This window comes from Salvelinus fontinalis, chromosome 9 (assembly GCF_029448725.1).
Source record: "Salvelinus fontinalis isolate EN_2023a chromosome 9, ASM2944872v1, whole genome shotgun sequence".
NCBI lineage: Eukaryota > Metazoa > Chordata > Actinopteri > Salmoniformes > Salmonidae > Salvelinus > Salvelinus fontinalis.
The window spans coordinates 26,634,159-26,655,630 of NC_074673.1; the positions used below are offsets into that span (position 1 = coordinate 26,634,159).

The following is a 21,472-nucleotide window of genomic DNA, read 5'->3' on the forward strand; positions in this document are numbered from 1 at the left end:
GGGATTCAAACCAGCGACCTTTCGGTTATATCTCACAATGCAGTTTTTTTTGTTTGAGGTCCCATTTACAGCAGCCTAACCTTGATTCCCCATTTGCTATTATGCTGTGTATTCATATTGTCTCTACCATTTGTCATATTCCTAGCTTTCCACATCAAATTGAATCTCTGAGTTGAAATTGACTTTGTGCCAGGAGAGAGCTGCTTCACTGCTCAACTCCCACTAAGGCTTCGGACTGAAGAGTGGAGATCAATAACTGAGAGTGCTCAATGGTTCATGGTTGTACTTGTGGTTTGTTTATTGTCTCAGACGTCTTCACCGCATTGGAACGGACTTGATCCGAGGATCCAAGCAACCTCCAGGCGGTCACATGGGGTGCGAGGATTCTGTCCCCGTGCGCCACGCCCCCGCGCTTGGCGCTGTCCAGCACGCCATGGCTGAAAGCTGCTGGTAGCGAGCAGCCAGTAACTGCCTGCAGTGGTGGACTGCACGTAGTGCTGAATTGAACCAGCGACAGACAGTCGACAGATCTCACCGGATACTAAGGTGAAAGTTCAGCAGACAAAGGTCAATTCATGGAGGAGACATCGTACAAATATGTGACAGCTTTTAGATTTGACCAGACGGGGACATTTTATTTTTGCCTTTCAATGATTTGCTGTCACAATTGAAACTCCTGAACCACTTGGTGGTAGGCTAAAACTTGTTACCACCATGATTTGGGTTATTTTATTGTCTTATTGCCTGACGTTTGTTTTTGGATATAAATCGGATGATCGACTGCCTTTCTTTCATGGGCATGCATTTGAGAACTCGCCGACGGCATCAAAAGTGAACGGACTAAGCATTCCTGTTAAACGCATCAACGCGCAAAAATGGTGTCCAGAATCGGGAATGCACTTTAAACTGTATGGGAATGGCAGCGAGGATTTCCACGTATTTGCCCACCACAAACGGGGAAATGTATTACTTAAAACTTCCAAGGTTTTGGACAGGGAAGAGCGTTCCGAATACCTACTGAGTTTATGTTTATGTTGCCAAACATGCGTGTCAGCGGACCATGTTGTCTTTGAGGTAGCGTCGGTGAAAGTGGACGTTTTGGACACCAACGACCACGAACCCACTTTTCGCAGTGCAGACTTGAAATTAACTTTGAATGACGCGACTCCACTCCGGTCTGTGGTTCACACGGTAAATGCACTTGACGCAGACAGTGGAAAGAACGCAGAGTTGACATACTTCTCCGTTCCCAAAAACTGCAGTTTCTACGTGGTACCACGAACGGGTGAAATTTTACTGGTGGACTCCATACTGGGGCTTCCATCTACAGTCAAGTTCTATGTTTTTGCAAAAGACCACGGTTGGCCCAGCAGAATCAGTAAGGGGGTTGAGGTCACGGTTACCCCAAGACAGTGGTGCCCACTGCGCCCAGGCCAGACAGGGGAGTTAGGCCGCCTGGGCAGGGCAGGGCGGATGCAGAGGGCATTGTTGGACTCTGGTAGCCCGGTTTTCCTAAATGTATCCGAAGATGCAAGTATCGGTTCTGTCGTTATGAACCTGAGCCCAGCCAAGTTTCAGGCAGCCTCATTTGAGCTGGTTTACCCGGAGACAGATATCACCCCAATCAACGTGGGCAAGGAGAGTGGACATATCGTGGTAGCCAGGCGCCTGGACAGGGAGACTGAACCGTTCGTGGAATTCACTGTCAAAATACAAGATCAACGAGGTGTGTACTAAATCTGTACTTTACTGGGTGCTTGTCTTCACTGCGATATGTGCGGAGTGGTAATGCCCTTATTTAATTGGCAAACGTCTATTACGCATGCATGATGTCACTTTAATAGCGCAGTATTTTATGACCATCTGGATGGCTGAAATAAAAGTCCCCCTGCATTCACTATCCCTCAGTAATGCCCCAAAAGAGCATAATGTACATTGGGATATATAGCCAGGTCATAAAAAGCTATTAGTGCAGGCTAGCTACAATACATCCAACAGGTACACAAGGTATCACTTTACCTGCTTCAGTGTAAAAAAATAAAAATAACATTATTTGTAATTATGACATGCTCATACAATAATATGATGTATCTCATGTTTATGTATAACTCTAACAGCTATTACTTTTTAAAATTAGGGCCAAATAATCATGGTTATTTTAATTAGGGCCAAATGTTATTATTCTTAAATAGACTCCAGTCAATTTATGGCTACCATAGACTCTACTGTAGACTCGGCTGTGAAGTTGTTTCCAACATGAACCATTTTGGAGTGGAGATCCAGTGTGACCCCGAAGCTGTCGGCTTCTTTGAGAGCTGGTCTTTTTCATTTTTTTTCATCCTTGAAAAAGCAGACTACCCATCACACATCACCCTTTTTGTGTTTAAACACATATTCTGCTGGATTTTTATTTTGAGTCTGTTTTGCACCAACAATCTTTCACTTATTAGTATACTATACTGCATGTGGTTTGCTTGGGTTCCATTTTTCCCTTTGGCTGTGTGGTGAAGCACAGTGCCCTAAGGAGCACAGTGATGTGCCCATGCTTAGGCTTACACTGGATACTCATTTTGTATTATACAGTATATGGGCCTATAGAGGCTTTGAGAATCAGAGGGAGCTCAGCTTCACAGAAATGTGACATTTTTCACCAACCCAATTGACTTGTAAAATAATGTTTCTAATTGTAATAACTCCACTGGTAGACGTGGACATATTTAGATGTATGTTTGTGGTATTGTTTGATAGCATGGAGCATGGAGGTCCATAAGGATATTAGTGTGACTTGTGTCACTAAAGCTGTGTGTGTGTGGCCCAGTGGCCACTTGTCTACACCCCCAGGCTGTCCCCACTGGGGAACTATTTGAAGAACCCTTTTTGATTCCAGGTAGAACTATTTTGGTTCCAGGTAGAACCCTTTTTTGTTCCATGTATAACCATTTCCACAGAGGGTTCTACATGGAACCCAAAAGGGTTCTCCTGTTGGGACATCCGAAGAACACTTTTTGAACCCTTTTTTCTAAGATTGTGTGTGGAGTCTCTCTCTGTCAGCTCAACACCAGCAGCTGGGGAATCAGCATGGGGAGACAGAAAGAGAAGCCAGTGAATTAGGTCATCATGATAGACACTAGTAAGGTGTCATGTTGGAGAGAGGTAGAGAGAACTCTTCATTAGTCCTATGTAAAGATTCAGTTTCCATAAAGGCCATCAGCTTAATAGCTTAGTTTTATTGTAAACAGAATGTAAAGTATAAGCTGTTTCTCTTCGACTGTGACTTTTTCCTACCCCTGTGCTTGAATCAGTTCATGGTATTGGAAGGGGCAGGAGACTGGAGAGGTATTGAGCAAACGGGATAGTCCTTGGTGAGGTGGAAGAGAGGGGATGAGATTGGACTGGAGTGATTCCCCTGTGGGCAGGGTGGTGGTTTGGAGTGGAACCATGTCTCAGCTTGTGGTAATCACCAAGGGTCGTATATACAGTATTATATCTTCTCACTGTAGAAGTGCTGAATTAAGATCAGTTTTTCCTTCAAGATCAAAATGAATAAGATTACCTGACGAAGATCCGTTTTGGATGGAAACGTTGTCAATAAAGCAGTGAATTGGGAGCTTTAACAGTGTGCGGGCCTTCTTGTTCTTAACTGGAATCTGATTCTATATCAGCTCTCCATTATCCATACGGCACCTACGCTCAGCCTGCTTTGTTAGAGAACTTCAGATCTCTAATTCTAGTCAGCCTCTTGTCTAGTTGCAAATACATTTGCATGTTCATAATGTGATATGGAATTAATTGGGATGAGACCTGATCTTAATTACTGTGTAATGTGTGACTCTGGGGCTGTATATTAAATACAGAAAACTATTTCACAATGCCATGCCATTAGCATTTATTACATTTGTAAAGAAACTCAAGCTGTGGCTAGAGTGTGTGTGTGTGTGCGTCCATGCATGCGTGCTTGCGGATTTGTGTGTATGCGCACCCCCGTGTGTGTGTGTGTGTGTGTGTGTGTTTGTGTGTATGTTTACCTCCCTGTGGTGGGAAATAGCTCCTTTCTGCTTGAAGTACATTGTCAATACATTTACAAGCAGTTGCATGTTAGTTTCCACCCAATCTATTTCTGCTCTATGTTCTGCTTGGATATTGTCTTTGCCCCAAGTGGCACTCTATTCCTTACATAGAGCTCTATTGGCCTTGGTCCAAAGTAGTGCACAGTATAGGGAATAGGGTGCCATTTGGGGCGCACATTTGTCTGCAAGGCTGTGTCAGAGGAACATGCTTCCCTGTGTAACGGATGTGAAATGGCTAGCTAGTTAGCGGGTACGCGCTACTAGCGTTTCAATCAGTTACGTCACTTGCTCTGAAACCTAGAAGTAGTGTTTCCCCTTGCTCTACAAGGGCCGCGGCCTTTGTGGAGCGATGGGTAACGACGCATCGTGGGTGTCAGTTGTTGATGTGTGCAGAGGGTCCCTGGTTCGTGTCGGGGCGAGGGGACGGTCTAAAGTTATACTGTTACACCTGCAATGCTGTCTCCTCCAATGTACAGCACCACAGCTGCTCCACTGCTTATCTGATGGACAGGAGAAAGGAGAGGTGTAGCCTAGTTCCATGAGGATGGGTCCAGGGCAGAGGGTTTATTAGACCGAGAGGTTGCATTATTTATGTCCATTATTACAGAAATTGTCAGGCCCAAGACATGGCAGCCAGGGAGGAAGAGAATAGTGACAGTCAGGGGCAAACGCCTCTCTCCTCCTCCTCCTCCTCCTCATTGGAGGAGTATTCCTAAGGCACAGATTCCCTGCTTCATGTCCATGCACCATGCTGAGTGATAAATGACTACAGTGGTCCTTACAGTAGCACCAGTCACCACCAGTCACCACCGATGGTGCAGCAGTACAGATCCAGAAGGGCGGGTGGGGGTGTCTGTGCGGGGAGATCCTGTCTGTTGTTTTATTTGTCTAACATTCTAGCTGGCCTTCTGTTCTTTTGGAATGCAGTTGACACCTCAACATAGAGGTTAAGTTAAGGTAGACTCAACGTTAATATGTTGCCACGAGCAGCTCTGTAGATATGTGCTCTAACACAGTCACACAGAGTGTCTGGGCATGTGCACGCGTTTGCTTCACCCTGCTACAACGTGGTAGCTATGGGACCATAAAGCAGAAAAGTTTAGCCTCGCGCTTCAACGCGCTTAGTTGTTGCGTAAATCTCGCCGGCTGGGTCTATACCTTGAACTATTCCGGATAAAGATTTTGAAGGGCCACAACCCCTGTCTGTCAATCCAGAAACGTCTTTGTTTACTGAGTTTTGTTTTGCCTCAGCTCCACATCCTCGCAGTTGGCATTTCCCCTCTGGGCAAGAATCGATTTGCCGCTATTGATTAAGCAAGCAGACTTCTGTTACGTTCCAGTCACAAAACATTGCTTTAAACACAATTTATGTGTCAGAGAAGGCCTCCGATAGACTGCTACTGATAGTTTGCAAACTGGTAAAGAGTTAGGACTGTGATTGTGCGGAGCACAGATGTAACTTTCTGGGACCATTTAATGAATCAGAGCCAGGCGTTTCAGACCAGACAAGCCAAGACCAGACTGAGCATAGAAAATTGGTGTTGGCACTCAGTGTCACGACTCCCGCCGAAGTTGGCTCCCCCGCCTGTTCGGGTGGTGCTCGGCGGTGGCCTACTAGCCGCCACCGATCCCTTTTTCTTTTTGGTTAGTTTTGTCTCATTAGTTACACCTGTTCCTATTTTGTGTGTGCTTGATTTGCTTCCCTATTTAGCGTGTGGAACCCGCCCCTTTGTTTTGCGGGATTATTTTCATGTTCACGTTTGTGTCGTTGGTGTTGTTTGTGCTCTGGACCGTGTTACCCGTTGTGTTGGGTTGGTCAGTGTTTGGGCATTTACTTTTGGTGCCGCATTAAAGTGCATCTTTCCCCTGGACCTCTGCTCTCTGCGCCTGATTCCTATCTACACACCTAGTCAGCCGTGACACTCAGACCTACCAAAGGAATTGTCTGGTCTGTGTTTATTTATCTATATTGTGTTGAGTTTCTTTACCTTTTTCCCCCTGAGGTCCAATTAACTGAGTAAAACAATGGTTGCGGCTCAACTTTCAGCCCACTAGAAGAGCTGTTAAAACCAAAATACAGGCTATATAGACAGCTCTGAAAATTTTTGTTTTGTGGATAAAGAGATTTTGCTGCAGAAAAATTACATGGCTGGCAGAGTTGCTTGGTACAGTATTTTGATAGGAATTTCTGTAAGAGAAAATACATATATTTTCCGTAATGGCGTAATGTGTTGTAAGGGACTTCTGTCAAAAGATCAAATGGCAGTTTGATTGAAGATTGAAGGAAGAAATTTGAAGCTGGCTCGGGATCAAAACAAAGCAAGGCTGACATGAGTCATCAGTATGCACAGTATTGGCGAGCTTGTTGGTTCGTGTGTGTTTGTGAGTGTGTGTGTGTGCACAGAGAGAAAGAGAGAGAGAGAGAGAGAAGGGGAGAGCCCATGGTGATGTAGCCTACCCACAACCCAGGCAGATGTGTGAAGAACTCTGTGTCTACTGCTGACTGCTTAGCATAACATTTGTTGTATTCTCATTACAGTTGGAACATATATCCTATGCTTTTTTTATGGCTTCCGCGTCTGTGGTTGGGCTACCCCCTGTGTGTGCTTTAATCCAAGTTTGACAGTATGTCTGTGCATTGTTCTCGTCGTGTGGATCGACATGTTGTTCTCTATGGAACAAATGAATGGGGTTCTCCTCTCCATATCGTCAGTGTGGGGGTCCGGCTTCATGCTGTGGACTAATAAGAACATATGGTCTCCACAGTCTTATGATGGTCTGAGGAGGAGGATGGGACAGTAGTGATGGTGGTGGAGTCATTAGTACTGCTTCCAGTGGACACGAACACACAGACACACACACACACACACACACACCAAGCATAATGATCCAGATCTGGGTGTAACTCCCATCTTATGCTTCTGCAATACAGTATTGTACTTAGAGGTCCTGGTCTTAAGCACAACACATAATACACTACAGAGAAGCTCAGGATAGAAACCATGAGAAATAATTTAAATATACTTTTTTTCTGTGTCAACGCTTTCGAGAAGTTCAAATTGTTTCACATCGTGACTATTGCACAAGATGTGTGGCATCTAATTACTTGTGCTCTTTGTGCCCCAGGAGGCCAGAGCGATAGCATTTTAATCATGCAATTTTAATAATTAATTGCATGAATGTGTGTTAAGTTGCTTATGATGGATCTCTTGGGTGCATAACATTGACTGCATCTGTCAAATCCTTAATTTAGTCCCTAAAAATTGTATGGTACTTAATAAAATAATCATACATTTGTCATAATTAAGTCATACTTTTATCACGTTGATATTAAACATTTAATACCAGAAAGTCATGCATTTAAATTGTAAAAAATTAAACACCCCTGATAATGCATTAATATTGTACTATGACATATAGGATAATCAAAGATTTGGGGAATTAAGTCCCATTAATAGTCCTATTTACTATGTAAATAAGAGATCATCATAGATTTCTGTTTTTAATATGTCACTTCTGTCACATTAATATAATCATACAAGTTAGTGATCAGGGGTGTTAAACGTTGGGTGTTGATACCTCCTCCTCTACTCTCCCACTGTGTGATGAGCATTGATCTGGTTTAATCACGCTGGCTTCCTACTAATGCAGATTAGGATGTGTGAGGGGAGATGATGGTATACAGCACAGGCTGTTCACTGGATTACATTCAGAAAATGAGGGGTTTATCCATTAACAATGCTTCTAAACACGCTGCTGTCTTAATGTGTGTGTGTGTGTGTGTGTGTGTGTGTGTGTGTGTGTGTGTGTGTGTGTGTGTGTGTGTGTGTGTGTGTAGGGGAGAGGTGTAGAGAGTGTTTGTGTCAAATCAAATCAAAATGTATTTGCCACATGCTTTGTAAACAACAGGTGTAGACTAACAGTGAAATGCTTACTTACGGGCCCTTCCCAACAATGCAGAGAGAAAAATATAAATATAATAGAAAGATAATAACACCAGGAATAAATACACAATGAGTAACGATAACTTGGCTATATACACGGGGTACCAGTACCGAGTCGATGTGCAGGGGTACGAGGTAATTGAGGTAGATATGTTCATATAGGTAGGGGTAAAGTGCCTAGGAAACAGGATAGATTATAAATAGTAGCAGCAGCATATGTGATGAGTCAAAATAGAGGCAGTATGCTAGCTTAACACCTGTTGTCTTGGTTTGGTAGAGGCAGTATGCTAGCTAACACCTGTTGTCTTGGTTTGGTAGAGGCAGTATGCTAGCTAACCTGTTGTCTTGGTTTGGTAGAGGCAGTTTGCTAGCTAACACCTGTTGTCTTGGTTTGGTAGAGGCAGTATGCTAGCTAACCTGTTGTCTTGGTTTGGTAGAGGCAGTATGCTAGCTAACACCTGTTGTCTTGGTTTGGTAGAGGCAGCATGCTAGCTAACACCGGTTGTCTTGGTTTGGTAGAGGCGGTATGCTAGCTAACATCTGTTGTCTTGGTTTGGTAGAGGTAGCATGCTAGCTAACACCTGTTGTCTTGGTTTGGTAGAGGCAGTATGCTAGCTAACACCTGTTGTCTAGGTTTGGTAGAGGCAGTATGCTAGCTAACACCTGTTTTCTTGATTTAGTAGAGGTAGCATGCTGGCTAACACCTGTTGTCTTGGTTTGGTAGATGCAGTATGCTAGCTAACACCTGTTGTCTTGGTTTGGTAGAGGCAATATGCTAGCTAACACCTGTTGTCTTGGTTTGGTAGAGGCAGCATGCTAGCTAACACCTATTGTCTTGGTTTGGTAGAGGCAGCATGCTAGCTAACACCTGTTGTCTTGGTTTGGTAGGGGCAGCATGCTATCTAATGAGCCATTATGTTCGTTAGGTAGAGGAAGTATGCTAGCTAACGCCGGTTGTCTTGGTTTGGTAGAGGCAGCAGGCAAGCTAAAACCCGTTGTGTTGTGTTTTGTCGATTTGGTAGAGGCCTCTAAGTGACTTAGTGTTGGAGTCGGTCGGGTGGTGAGAGAGTTCCAGAGAGGCCACGTCCGCTTTTAGAGCAGCCCCATTATTCTCCATTATGATCCCATTCTAGGCCTGAGAACACCACTGAGAGTGGATCCTCCAAATGGGCCCCATACTTATCATTACGCTCCTATAGCTTCCATCACCATCATAACACAAACATGACCCCTCCCTCCACCACAGCAGCACAGCATAGAGCGTGAGCTTTCTGAAGCCTCTAACATAAACAGATAGCCACAGTTAGAGATGAATGGCCAAAATAATTCTGCTTTATGAACAACACCCCCGGTTCTGGTTACAGAGGGGGATAGATATCTGGAAATATGAAGAGAGAGTGAGAGAGAGAGAGAGAGAGCGAGAGAGGGAGAGAGAGAGGATGGGGCGAGGCACAGAGCAAGGGACAGAGCAAGGGGGATGCTCCCGACCTGGGAATGTCCACACTTTTCCTGGAAGACTGGAACAATAACGGAAGTGGAGAGAGAGGGTAACCATGAGAGAGAGAGAGAGAGAGAGAGAGAGAGGGAGAGAGGACTCTCCTTATAGCCACAACCCTCTTCTTGCTCTCTGTTGTGAAGTGGCTTTTACATAGTCTTTTCTTAGAGTTGTATAGTGTTTCTAAGAACTCCCCACTGTTCCCAATCCACTTCAGGCCCAGTGTGGTGATAACAGCTGGAGGGACGAGAGAGCCTGAAGTGTACAACTGTCTCCTTACTTCTAGTGTCCTTTCTCCTCGCAACACACAACAGAAGACAATAAGGAGAGCACCACAAGGAAAGCAGGATAAGGCTTAAGAATATTTGACTTTACATTAGATTCTGTTATAGAGGATATTGTAGATATATATTTCATATGTGTGAAGCCATTTAGATTAACTTCTGTGCCACCTAGTCAGCAATGCATTGCATTTAAATGGTGTGTTAGTTTGTGTGTGTGCATGTGTGCACACGATTACAGTTAGTGAGTGTGCCTGTGTCTGTGGAGCTCTGTGTGTGTCCGAACCTCGGAAGCCTTGAGCCACTACAGTACAGAGTGGAGAGGACGGATCTTAATAGATTTCAGTCCTCTGAGCTTTCAGTGTGTTGATCCTATGCTGACTGGTCCAGACTCACAGTGCTTTAGGCTCACAGTGGGGGGATTTACAATAGGGCACCTTTAACACGGCAAATGTTTGGTTAATATGTCTTAATTCTTCCCTGCTGTGCTGAAATTCACTTTATACCCACGGCCTGCTAAAAAGCACGCCTAAAAGGTCTCTGATGCACCATCGGGTATTTACGTTTGCAGATGCAATTTCTATTAATTTGGTACCCAATTGATATATTTGTTGCATGTTTTATTTTCCTGCAACGGGTTCGAAGAAGAAGCAGTAGGCAAATCAGCGTGGGGTCCATATTATGTGAAGCCTTTGAAATTACAGTAATTAGATGGTATATCTCAATACAATTCTCTCCTGTGCTGTTTTCGTGTGCTGTCCTCTATTGTGTACTATACACAGATCATGTTCACTTGTGTGTGAAGGCTTTGTCATGTAGTGTTTTGTTTAGCTGTTCGGGTAGTGCCATAGACTACTCAGGCTGTTCAGTTTCCTTTGTACTGTCCTCTTATACTACTCTGTTCTCTTAGGCTTCCCTGCCGTGCTTTGCACTCCACATATGAACACACACACACACACACACACACACACACACACACACACACACACACACACACACACACACACACACACACACACACACACACACACACACACACACACACACACACACACACACACACACACACACACACACACACACACACACACACACACACACACACATATCCCTCCTTGTACCGTGGGCAGTCTATGAGGAGAGCACTTGAGAAAACTTTTTTATACCAGCAAGCCACTTAGCAGCTTTATATAGCTACTGCCCAAGGAGAGGATTACCAGCAGGCAGCAACAACACAACATCCCTGCAGGGAGACAGTGGAGGGAACAGCACACTGTGACACTCCCAATGTGCTATACCTGCTATCCAATTTATCACATTACATTTCATTACAGCCATTTAGCAGATGCTATTTTTCTTTAGATACTGAACAATAGACCTTATTCATCCAATGGACCTACAGTTAATACTTTGTATGGGCTTTGTAAATTCAGAGGAGACTTAAATCTGATTCGTCTTACATTCATTTGATTAAAGCACTTGGTCTCAGTCAGGTGAGATGCTGTGAGGCGAGTTTCAGCCTGAGTGTTTTTATCACTGCTCTTTTTGTGGCTCCATAGATCATAGGAGCCTCACGCACACATGCACGCACACACACACACACACACACACACACACACACACACACACACACACACACACACACACACACACACACACACACACACACACACACACACACACACACACACACACACACACACGCACGCACACACACACACACACACACACATGTTGGCTTTGACACATTCTTCATTATCATTCTAGTCTGGATGGTCTGTAATTTGTGGCTTGGCTCTGATTAGACGCTCCATAACAAGCTTATTAAGCCAGCCTTGTAAATTCATCACCACCATTAGCTATAAGAGACATGGCTGGGGAAGGCAGAAACTTGCAAAAGCACTGCACTTTCTCCCCCCGCTTGTCACAACATAACAATATTTAACCAAATGTAAAGTGATTTGTCCTTGATAGAGTGCCTCTTAGACCTTCCAGATCTGAAAAAAATACATATCTGTGATCATTGCTCAGCATAAATGGATTCTGGATTTCTTTTTTTACAGCTCTTTAGCTGGCGTAAACTGCCTCTGTCGACTTTTCCACAGATACTATCTGAACATTGATGAGTTTCTCTGCCCCCATGATACTGTTCTATTTATCCAAATGAGCTATCGCCTGATCCGCAAGAACTTTTCTCCACAAACAGACTTCAAAGCGCCGGTAGCAAAACTAGATTAATTATCTCCTCTAGCCTCTGCCTTTTAGTTATTATCCCTCTAACAGGGATTTTTCTACCATTGAAATCCTTGGGTGGGCCGTCTGAGTGTTTTTCTGGTTCGCCTAAGTCCAAACAGTGAAAATAAAAGAACGTAGAAAAGATAATGGACCTCTATATATCTTTTTATAATATTATAAAAATAATATAATACTAGCCATCACCAAAATAAAGCTAGAGAGTCAGGAAGAATTGAGAATTCCCAAAACAATGAATTTGGCAGTGTAGATAGAACATAGCATTAGCTATAGCAAAATGCATAGAATTGCAAGAAATTAGCTATAAAATTGCAAAATGTCCTCTCAGCTCCATGGCAGAGGATGTACTGTAGAATCGCAGGAAATGTTCTTTAAAACGGCAACATTTTCTCTCAGCTGCATGGCAAAATTTGTAGATTTGTAGTAAATTAGCTTTAAAACTCCTAAAATGTCTCTCAGCTTCATGGAGAAATTTTTACAATTGCAGGAAATTTGACTAAAAATGCTAACATTTCTTTACACTGGCAAGACATGAGCCGTCCACGCCATGTTTTTATTTTACCTTCATTTAACTAGGCAAGTCAGTTAAGAACAAATTCTTATTTACACTAACGGCCTACCTCGGCCAAACCTGGGCCAATTGTGCGCCGCCCTATGGGACTCACGGCCGGATGTGATATAGTCTGGATTCGAACCAGGAACTGTAGTGACGCCTCTGCGCCACTCGGGAGCCTGCATTGTTTAAACTCTGCATTGTTGGGAAGGGCGCGTGAGCAAGCATTTCACAGTAAAGTCTACACCAGTCGTATTGGCACATGTGACAAATAAAATTTGATTTGACTTGCCACGCCCCCTTCCACCCCCCGCCACGCCCACCAACTAAGCCCCTTTTTTATCCAGATTTTCGTAGTGCTCTAACAATCATTTAAAGAGCTGTAACACACTTCAAATCAAATTCAAATCAAATCAAATTGTATTTGTCACATACACATGGTTAGCAGATGTTAATGCGAGTGTAGCGAAATGCTTGTGCTTCTAGTTCCGACAATGCAGTTATAACCAACGAGTAATCTAACCTAACAATTCCACAACTACTACCTTATACACACAAGTGTAAAGGGATAAAGAATATGTACATAAAGATATATGAATGAGTGATGGTACAGAACAGCATAGGCAAGATGCAGTAGATGGTATAGAGTACAGTATATACATATGAGATGAGTAATGTAGGGTATATAAACATAAAGTGGCATAGTTTAAAGTGGCTAGTGATACATGTATTACATAAAGATGGCAAGATGCAGTAGATGATATAGAGTACAGTATATACATATACATATGAGATGAGTAATGTAGGGTATGTAAACATTATATTAAGTGGCATTGTTTAAAGTGGCTAGTGATACATTTTTACATACATTTCCATCAATTCCCATTATTAAAGTGGCTGGAGTTGAGTCAGTATGTTGGCAGCAGCCACTAAATGTTAGTGGTGGCTGTTTAACAGTCTGATGGCCTTGAGATAGAAGCTGTTTTTCAGTCTCTCGGTCCCTGCTTTGATGCATCTGTACTGACCTCGCCTTCTGGATGATAGCGGGGTGAACAGGTAGTGGCTCGGGTGTTTGTTGTCCTTGATGATCTTTATGGCCTTCCTGTGACATCGGGTGGTGTAGGTGTCCTGGAGGGCAGGTAGTTTGCCCCCGGTGATGCGTTGTGCAGACCTCACTACCCTCTGGAGAGCCTTACGGTTGTGGGCGGAGCAGTTGCCGTACCAGGCGGTGATACAGCCCGACAGGATGCACTCGATTGTGCATCTGTAGAAGTTTGTGAGTGCTTTTGGTGACAAGCCGAATTTCTTCAGCCTCCTGAGGTTGAAGAGGCGCTGCTGCGCCTTCTTCACCTCGCTGTCTGTGTGGGTGGACCAATTCAGTTTGTGCGTGATGTGTACGCCAAGGAACTTAAAACTTACTACCCTCTCCCCTACTGTCCCGTCGATGTGGATAGGGGGGTGCTCCCTCTGCTGTTTCCTGAAGTCCACAATCATCTCCTTTGTTTTGTTGACGTTGAGTGTGAGGTTATTTTCCTGACACCACACCCCGAGGGCCCTCACCTCCTCCCTGTAGGCCGTCTCGTCGTTGTTGGTAATCAAGCCTACCACTGTAGTGTCGTCCGCAAACTTGATGATTGAGTTGGAGGCGTGCATGGCCACGCAGTCGTGGGTGAACAGGGAGTACAGGAGAGGGCTCAGAACGCACCCTTGTGGGGCCCCAGTGTTGAGGATCAGATGGGTGGAGATGTTGTTACCTACCCTCACCACTTGGGGGCGGCCCGTCAGGAAGTCCAGGACCCAGCTGCACAGGGCGGGGTCGAGACCCAGGGTCTCAAGCTTGATGACGAGTTTGTAGGGTACTATGGTGTTAAATGCTGAGCTGTAGTCGATGAACAGCATTCTCACATAGGTATTCCTCTTGTCCAGAAGGGTTAGGGCAGTGTGCAGTGTGGTTGCGTCGTCTGTGGACCTATTGGGTCGGTAAGCAAATTGGAGTGGGTCTAGGGTGTCAGGTAGGGTGGAGGTGATATGGTCCTTGACTAGTCTCTCAAAGCACTTCATGATGACGGGAGTGAGTGCTACGGGGCGGTAGTCGTTTAGCTCAGTTACCTTAGCTTTCTTAGGAACAGGAACAATGGTGGCCCTCTTGAGGCATGTGGAAACAGCAGACTGGGATAAGGATTTATTGAATATGTCCGTAAACACACCAGCCAGCTGGTCTGCGCAAGCTCTGAGGACGCGGCTGGGAATGCCGTCTGGGCCTGCAGCCTTGCGAGGGTTAACACGTTTAAATGTTTTACTCACATCGGCTGCAGTGAAGGAGTGCCCGCAGGTTTTGGTAGAGGGCCGTGTCAGTGGCACTATATTGTCCTCAAAGCGAGCAAAAAAGTTATTTAGTCTGTCTGGGAGCAAGACATCCTGGTCCGCGACGGGGCTGGTTTTCTTTTTGTAATCCGTGATTGACTGTAGACCCTGCCACATACCTCTTGTGTTTGAGCTGTTGAATTGCGACTCTACTTTGTCTCTATACTGGCACTTAGCTTGTTTGATTGCCTTGCGGAGGGAATAGCTACACTGTTTGTATTAGGTCATGTTTCCGGTCACCTTGCCCTGGTTAAAAGCAGTGGTTTGCGCTTTCAGTTTCGCGAGAATGCTGCCATCAATGCACGGTTTCTGGTTTCGGAATGTTTTAATCGTTGCTGTGGGTATTATGTCGCCGATGCTCTTTCTAATGAACTCGTTCACCGAATCAGCGTATTCGTCAATGTTGTTGTTGGACGCAATGCGGAACATATCCCAATCCACGTGATCAAAGCAGTCTTGAAGCGTGGAATCAGATTTGTCGGACCAGCGTTGAACAGACCTGAGCGCGGGAACTTCTTGTTTTAGTTTCTGTTTGTAGGCTGGAAACAACAAAATGGGGCTATTGTGTTTCAGTAGAGAACACGCCTCAGCTAGCTACTCGGGGTGCAGAGTATTCTGCATTTCACAAAACACGAGCCAGCTAAACTTATAGGTATAGCCCTGTAAAGAAATGGGAAAACATTTTCAGCATGTATTTGGTGTGTGCAACCCAACAGAGAAAATGTAATTGATCCTCATATGGCAACGTCTATTACACCATGAGAAATATTGGTTATTTTTGGTGCACTGGAATTTGACATCATAAATTGTAGCCTCGTGAGCCAGCTTGATCTCGCAAGCTTACATGAATGGTTTGCTACGAAAGATGCAAACCATTCATGTAAGCTCGCATAAATTGATAATACATTAAAAAAGACAAGTTGATATGTCATTATAGTGACATAACTAGTTTAGGAGAAGTATAACTACAATGGTTAAATGTCACTATTTTGACATATTCTAATGAGAACATAAATTAAATGACAGATCATACAAACTCATACTGTATACAGTATACTATAGTGTAGCACATCATAGACCAGGTAATAGACTATGAGTGACTGAGGGTCAGAGTCGGGTCAGAGCAGACATACAGCTCTTTCTCCTTGGTAAACAACAGCTGTCATGGAAAACAGTAAAGGTGAAAGTCAGTAGCTACTTCCTGCAACAGTTGTTTAGATTGTTGAAGATCAGGAGACACGTTTATAGCCTGTAGTCAGACAGAGGAGGTTTAAGACAAATCCTCTGTTACCTTTGACCACGGGATAACGTGCGTGGGAATCTAGCTACCTAACCTTGCTAAGGTGAAACAAAGAACAACTGAGGAGAGTGTGATCGTCCCATAGAGGTGGATTTAATTGATGCCAATTGATGAGTCGATATGTTTATGTCCTAGTCTTAATCTCTCAATATCTGTAAAACGTGCTTAGCATTCAAACTGTTTAATTTCCTGACAGTGCCATAACATTCTTGATTATATATTTAGCATACCCATTGTTTGAATGTGCTTTTCTGTCTAGTCCTTCAGTTGCAGCTCTGAACAATACAGTATCCTCTTCAGCCCTTTTCAGCTCATTTCAGAAGTCAACTGAGCTCTGTGGACCATATCCACATCTCAGACCTTGCATTCTCTCTCTCTCTCTCTCTCTCTCTCTCTCTCTCTCTCTCTCTCTCTCTCTCTCTCTCTCTCTCTCTCTCTCTCTCTCTCTCTCTCTTTTCACACTCCCGGTTCCTCCCTGCAGATTGATAATTGGATTGCAGGAATCTTCTTATTCATTCCAGCGTGGAAGGAGCATGGCAGTAGCAGTGTACAGGTGACAAAGAGTCTGTGGTCATAAGGCATTATCGCCAAGCTCCTGGGGGATCACATAGGCTTTGCTGGGTCAGGGCAGATCAGCTCGTAGCTGGGCCAATCTCCCAGGGGAGGCAGGGTTTCAAGAAGTCTGCTGGGCTGGCAGCTGTCCTGAAGTGGAGAACCATCTCCTCACCCTTGTGACATTGTGACATCCATCCTGCACTCCCAGAAAGGCCTTTAGTCACGTAGAGCAAGAATCAATCAGAGAACTATATCGGGGATACTGTTGTTATGTAGCCCTAGACTGCACTCATTTTGATGAGCAGTTTACTGTGTGTAGCTCATAGAACCAGAATGATTAGAATGGAAATCCCCATCAATTTTCTTTGATGGCTTGGGTATTGAGCTTGGGTATTGAGTGTACCCATAAAAAAGCAGTAAAGCAGGAAGTACAGGATTCTATTTCTATGGTCTAGTCTCTTCAGTTGACTCAATATCTCTCTCCTTTCCTGTCCTCAAGGGCCTGACTGGTACCTGACCAAGGTGAAGCTGATGGTGACAGATGTCAACGACAATGTCCCCGAGTGGGCTATGGAGCCATACCCCTACTTGGCCGTGGTGTCCTCCGAGGCCCCCCTTGGGGTGCTGGTTTACCTGCTCCATGCCCGCGACGGGGATGAGGGCAGCAATGGCGAGGTGGAGTACTTTCTGGCCGATGGTACGGAAAGCACACATAGACACACACACGGTGGGCCAAGCCCAGGGGTATAGTGCAGCCGGTTAAATTTAGATTAAAGTTGAATCAATATGTCTCACAAGATCACTTAATGATGCATTAGTATTGTACATAACAAACCGAATATAATAGCATAGTATAACAATAGGTTCTACTGTTAGAACAAAACACCACGTAATTAGGCTATTTGTTACATTCTTTTTCTCATGAGGCCAGAATTCAACAGCCACGCACTAGGCTAAATATGCTTTGATTGAAACAAAATATGCAACATCATTCAAGAAGAATAAAATCAAAATGCATAATCCCATGAAAGTGATTGGGATCAAATGGTTGGCATGCAGATGGCTCATGGATGTTTCACCCGTAAAACGTGAACATTTTTCTATCATGATTGACAGTGATGAAAGCCTAATTTATAATAAGGCCTTATATAACATGTTATTTGAGCCACTATGTGTATAGGCAGTCATTACATTTGCATTATGCATTGTAGTATATGTATATTCTAAAATGATATCGTACAGTAGACTAATACAAAAAGAACATGTGCTCTGGTGCCTAATAAAATAGCACTAGACCACTGGGGCCAGTCAAGAGATCTGCATCTGTGGAGCCCCTGCGGGCTGCGGAGGGGGTTCTGGAGTGGGGGGTGGGTTTATCCGTCTGCCACTCTTCTCTGACCTGCATGAACTCAGTGCACTACTACTGATGCAGATAAAACCCTCGCCAAATGACCAGTCAAACCCACCAGTACCACTTTTTGAGTGGATTGACCCCCTTCTCTTTCCTCATTCTACTCAAACAGATGTTGTAGATGAATTGTAACTAAGCACTGACATCAGATGAGCCCCAAGTGGTACAATCTAAATGGAAACCAGCAACCACCCGCTTAGAATTTTTAAATCAGATTTAACAATGATTTATATGACTTAATCCTCCAAACATTCCGTAGGTTTAATTCTTCATCTAAAGAGGATGACAGCCCTGCTCTTGCACAGCAGCAAGGTCTACTGGCTTACATTTGACCTTGTTCTATACAGTGTGATTGTTGGTAGCCTTACTGTATGTTACTCTAATGTACTATACGTGCATGGATTTACAGCAAGACTAGGATTAGGATGTTGCTACTGTATATGAATACATTAATATAGAAATATTACCCTCAGTCTATTCATCTAGTCAAGTCAAATCAGGTCAAGTCAGGTCAAATATGCCTTTCACATCAATGTCACAACACACAAGGGCTTTACAAATAAATCTGATTGATTGATTAATTAATATATGTATTGCCTGATTGATGTACCTAACAGGTGGTGATGGCTGCTTTGCAGTGGACAAGAAGAGGGGTCACGTCCTGACCACGGGTCTCCCCCTGCAGAGAGACAGGGAGTATCTGCTGAGTGTGGTGGCCTTTGACAGGCTGGGAAGCCGCAGTGCTCCGGCCATGGTGTCGGTCATAGCAGGACCCAGAGCACCACAGTTCACCAACACGTCCTACGGTATCTCCATACCAGAGAACACCCCAGAGGGACAGCCGTGAGTACTGGGAGTGTATAGGTTTATACACATATGGCATAGATATACACTAGCCTGAGTGCCAGTCTGTTTGTGCTTTCACACAAACATGACTTGACAATGACAGCAATGGAGTTGGCAGGAGCACAAACAGATCTGAGGCCAGGCTAGATGCATACACACTCAACATGTTAACGCAGGTGCACACACACGCATGCACACGCACAAACACACGCACACGCACACACGCACACACACACACACACACACACACACACACACACACACACACACACACACACACACACACACACACGCACACGCACACGCACACGCACACGCACACGCACACACGCACACACGCACACACGCACACACATTGCAATTCAACTCTGTATGGGGATTAGGGATTTAATTAGAATATCACACATTGCGACATCAGAGAAAACAGCAACATTGGGAACATCCTTGGTCCCACAACAGGCACAACTTCACTTATTTTGGTCCAGAACTGTAGCACTATACTATTAGTATACTGTTAATGACATATTTCTGTCTCCTCTAAGCTTCCTGGTGGTGTTGGCCATCTCCTTCCAGAAGCAGCCAATCAGCTACAGCCTGTTGATCAACCCCAGCAGCCTGTTCAGCATGCAGCAGGAGACGGGGGAGATCAGCCTGACCCGCACGCTGGACTATGAGAATGACCAGAGACGATACCTCCTCATGGTCAGGGCCAGCGAGGGTCCAGGGGGCCTCAGCAGCGCCATAGAAGTTAGTGATGGAGTGTGTGCGCAAGGGGTGTGTGTGGGGTTAAAGGAGGGATGTATGTGTATGTGTGTGTGTGTGCGTTTAGCCTCGATTTCCAGACTTCCTCACATTCGATCCAGTGAAGAACGGGACTTGAAAGGAAGGCATTGTGAAACTAGGGATGGTCTGGACACCTAAATCTTAAATTTGTCACACTACTTTCTTATCTATGTCTCAGTGTAAGTGTTGTATGTACAGTAAAGACTGTCACGAGGTGTCGAGCAAAGCTATAGCAACCATGAAGTTGACTCAACCAGACAGCCATCTCCCTATAGAATTCAGGCTGGAAGTCAGTTTGCTTACCAGAATTTATTTAAACCTTCTCAATTATTTAGTAAATGATTTTGTCATCCAATTATCATGTCAGGCATTTATTTCACACTACCCATTTCAGATAGAAAACAGAACTTTATATCTGACTTGGTCTGTTGGACGTAGAGTGTTGGCTTGTAGGAAACCTTTCCAGCTATTTTCAGTGCTATTACTCAGCTGTCACTTCACGCTTTACACTCTGACGGTGACAGAGAGAGAGAGAGAGCGAGAGAGAGAGAGAGAGAGAGAGAGAGAGAGAGAGAGAGAGAGAGAGAGAGAGAGAGAGAGAGAGAGAGAGAGAGAGAGAGAGAGAGAGAGAGAGAGAGAGAGAGAGAGAGAGAGAGAGAGAGAGAGAGAGAGAGAGAGAGAGAGAGAGAGAGAGAGAGAGAGTGTGCGGTTGCAGCGCTAATGGCCTAGTTCTGCCAAAAAGACAGGTCGGGAACAGTTAGGTTTCCATTTTAGAAGCAGAGTTCATGAGCTGGAAGATAAAGGAAATGTTGAGGTGGCAACTTTCAGAAACTAAAGTGCAATTTAGTTTTTCTCCTCCCAGTACGATATTTCCGTAACAATTGACTTATTGTTTACTGAAATGTCATAGTGGGAGGAGAAAAATGTACTGATGCAGTCATAATGCATTATAAGACGTCATGAGCATCAATAACTCCGTTATAATGACTTATTATCATCTCATAATGATCTTGACGAAATACAAGTTATTTTGAGTCAGTTGAGATGTTGATACATAAAAACATAACCTATTTTAAGCTTTGTTATAAGACATTATAAAGGCTTATACGCACTTATAACAAGTTGTAAAGCATTATACCCGCAGGATATTATATAGAGTCTTAACAAAATGTCCCACTTCTGTGTCCTAGATGTAGAACTATGGGTTGCGAAAGACTTGCTAATTTTCCATTTATTTCCCTCTCTTCTCTGTCACCTGTCCCCCTCTTGTCTCTCTCTCATTTCCTCTCCCTCTTGTCTCCCTCCCTTCCAACTTTCCCCATATTATTTTCCTCTTCATCCCCCTCTTCTCTCTCTCCTTTCCCCTGAGCAGGTCCAGGTGGTGATAACGGATGAAAACGACTGTGTCCCAGAATTTCTCCAGTCCATTTACAGTGTTGATGGAGTCTCTGAGACAGTCACCACAGCAACCTCTCTCCTGCAAGGTAAGATGAGAATGCAGCTATGTCTTCCTAGTGTGTGTTGTGTGCTGTGTGTGTGTGTGTTTTACTATACAAGAAGTCCTCACAAGAATAGTTAAAGAATAGTAAAGGAGAATTCAGACAAGTTGGCCGGTCATAA

At 44.2% G+C, this 21,472-nt stretch overlaps 1 protein-coding gene across 1 annotated transcript in view; it reads left to right on the forward strand.

Moving 5' to 3' along the window:
- The first annotated feature begins 421 nt into the window (after positions 1-421).
- LOC129862357 (neural-cadherin-like) overlaps positions 422-21,472 on the forward strand; it is a 133,473-nt gene continuing 112,422 nt past the window's right edge. Inside the window, exons 1-5 of the mRNA XM_055933906.1 lie at positions 422-1,726; positions 17,312-17,509; positions 18,841-19,066; positions 19,612-19,816; positions 21,225-21,336. Of these exons, the coding sequence (XP_055789881.1) occupies positions 715-1,726; positions 17,312-17,509; positions 18,841-19,066; positions 19,612-19,816; positions 21,225-21,336 (1,753 nt within the window). The 5' untranslated portion in view covers positions 422-714. The remainder of the gene's footprint in view (positions 1,727-17,311; positions 17,510-18,840; positions 19,067-19,611; positions 19,817-21,224; positions 21,337-21,472) is intronic.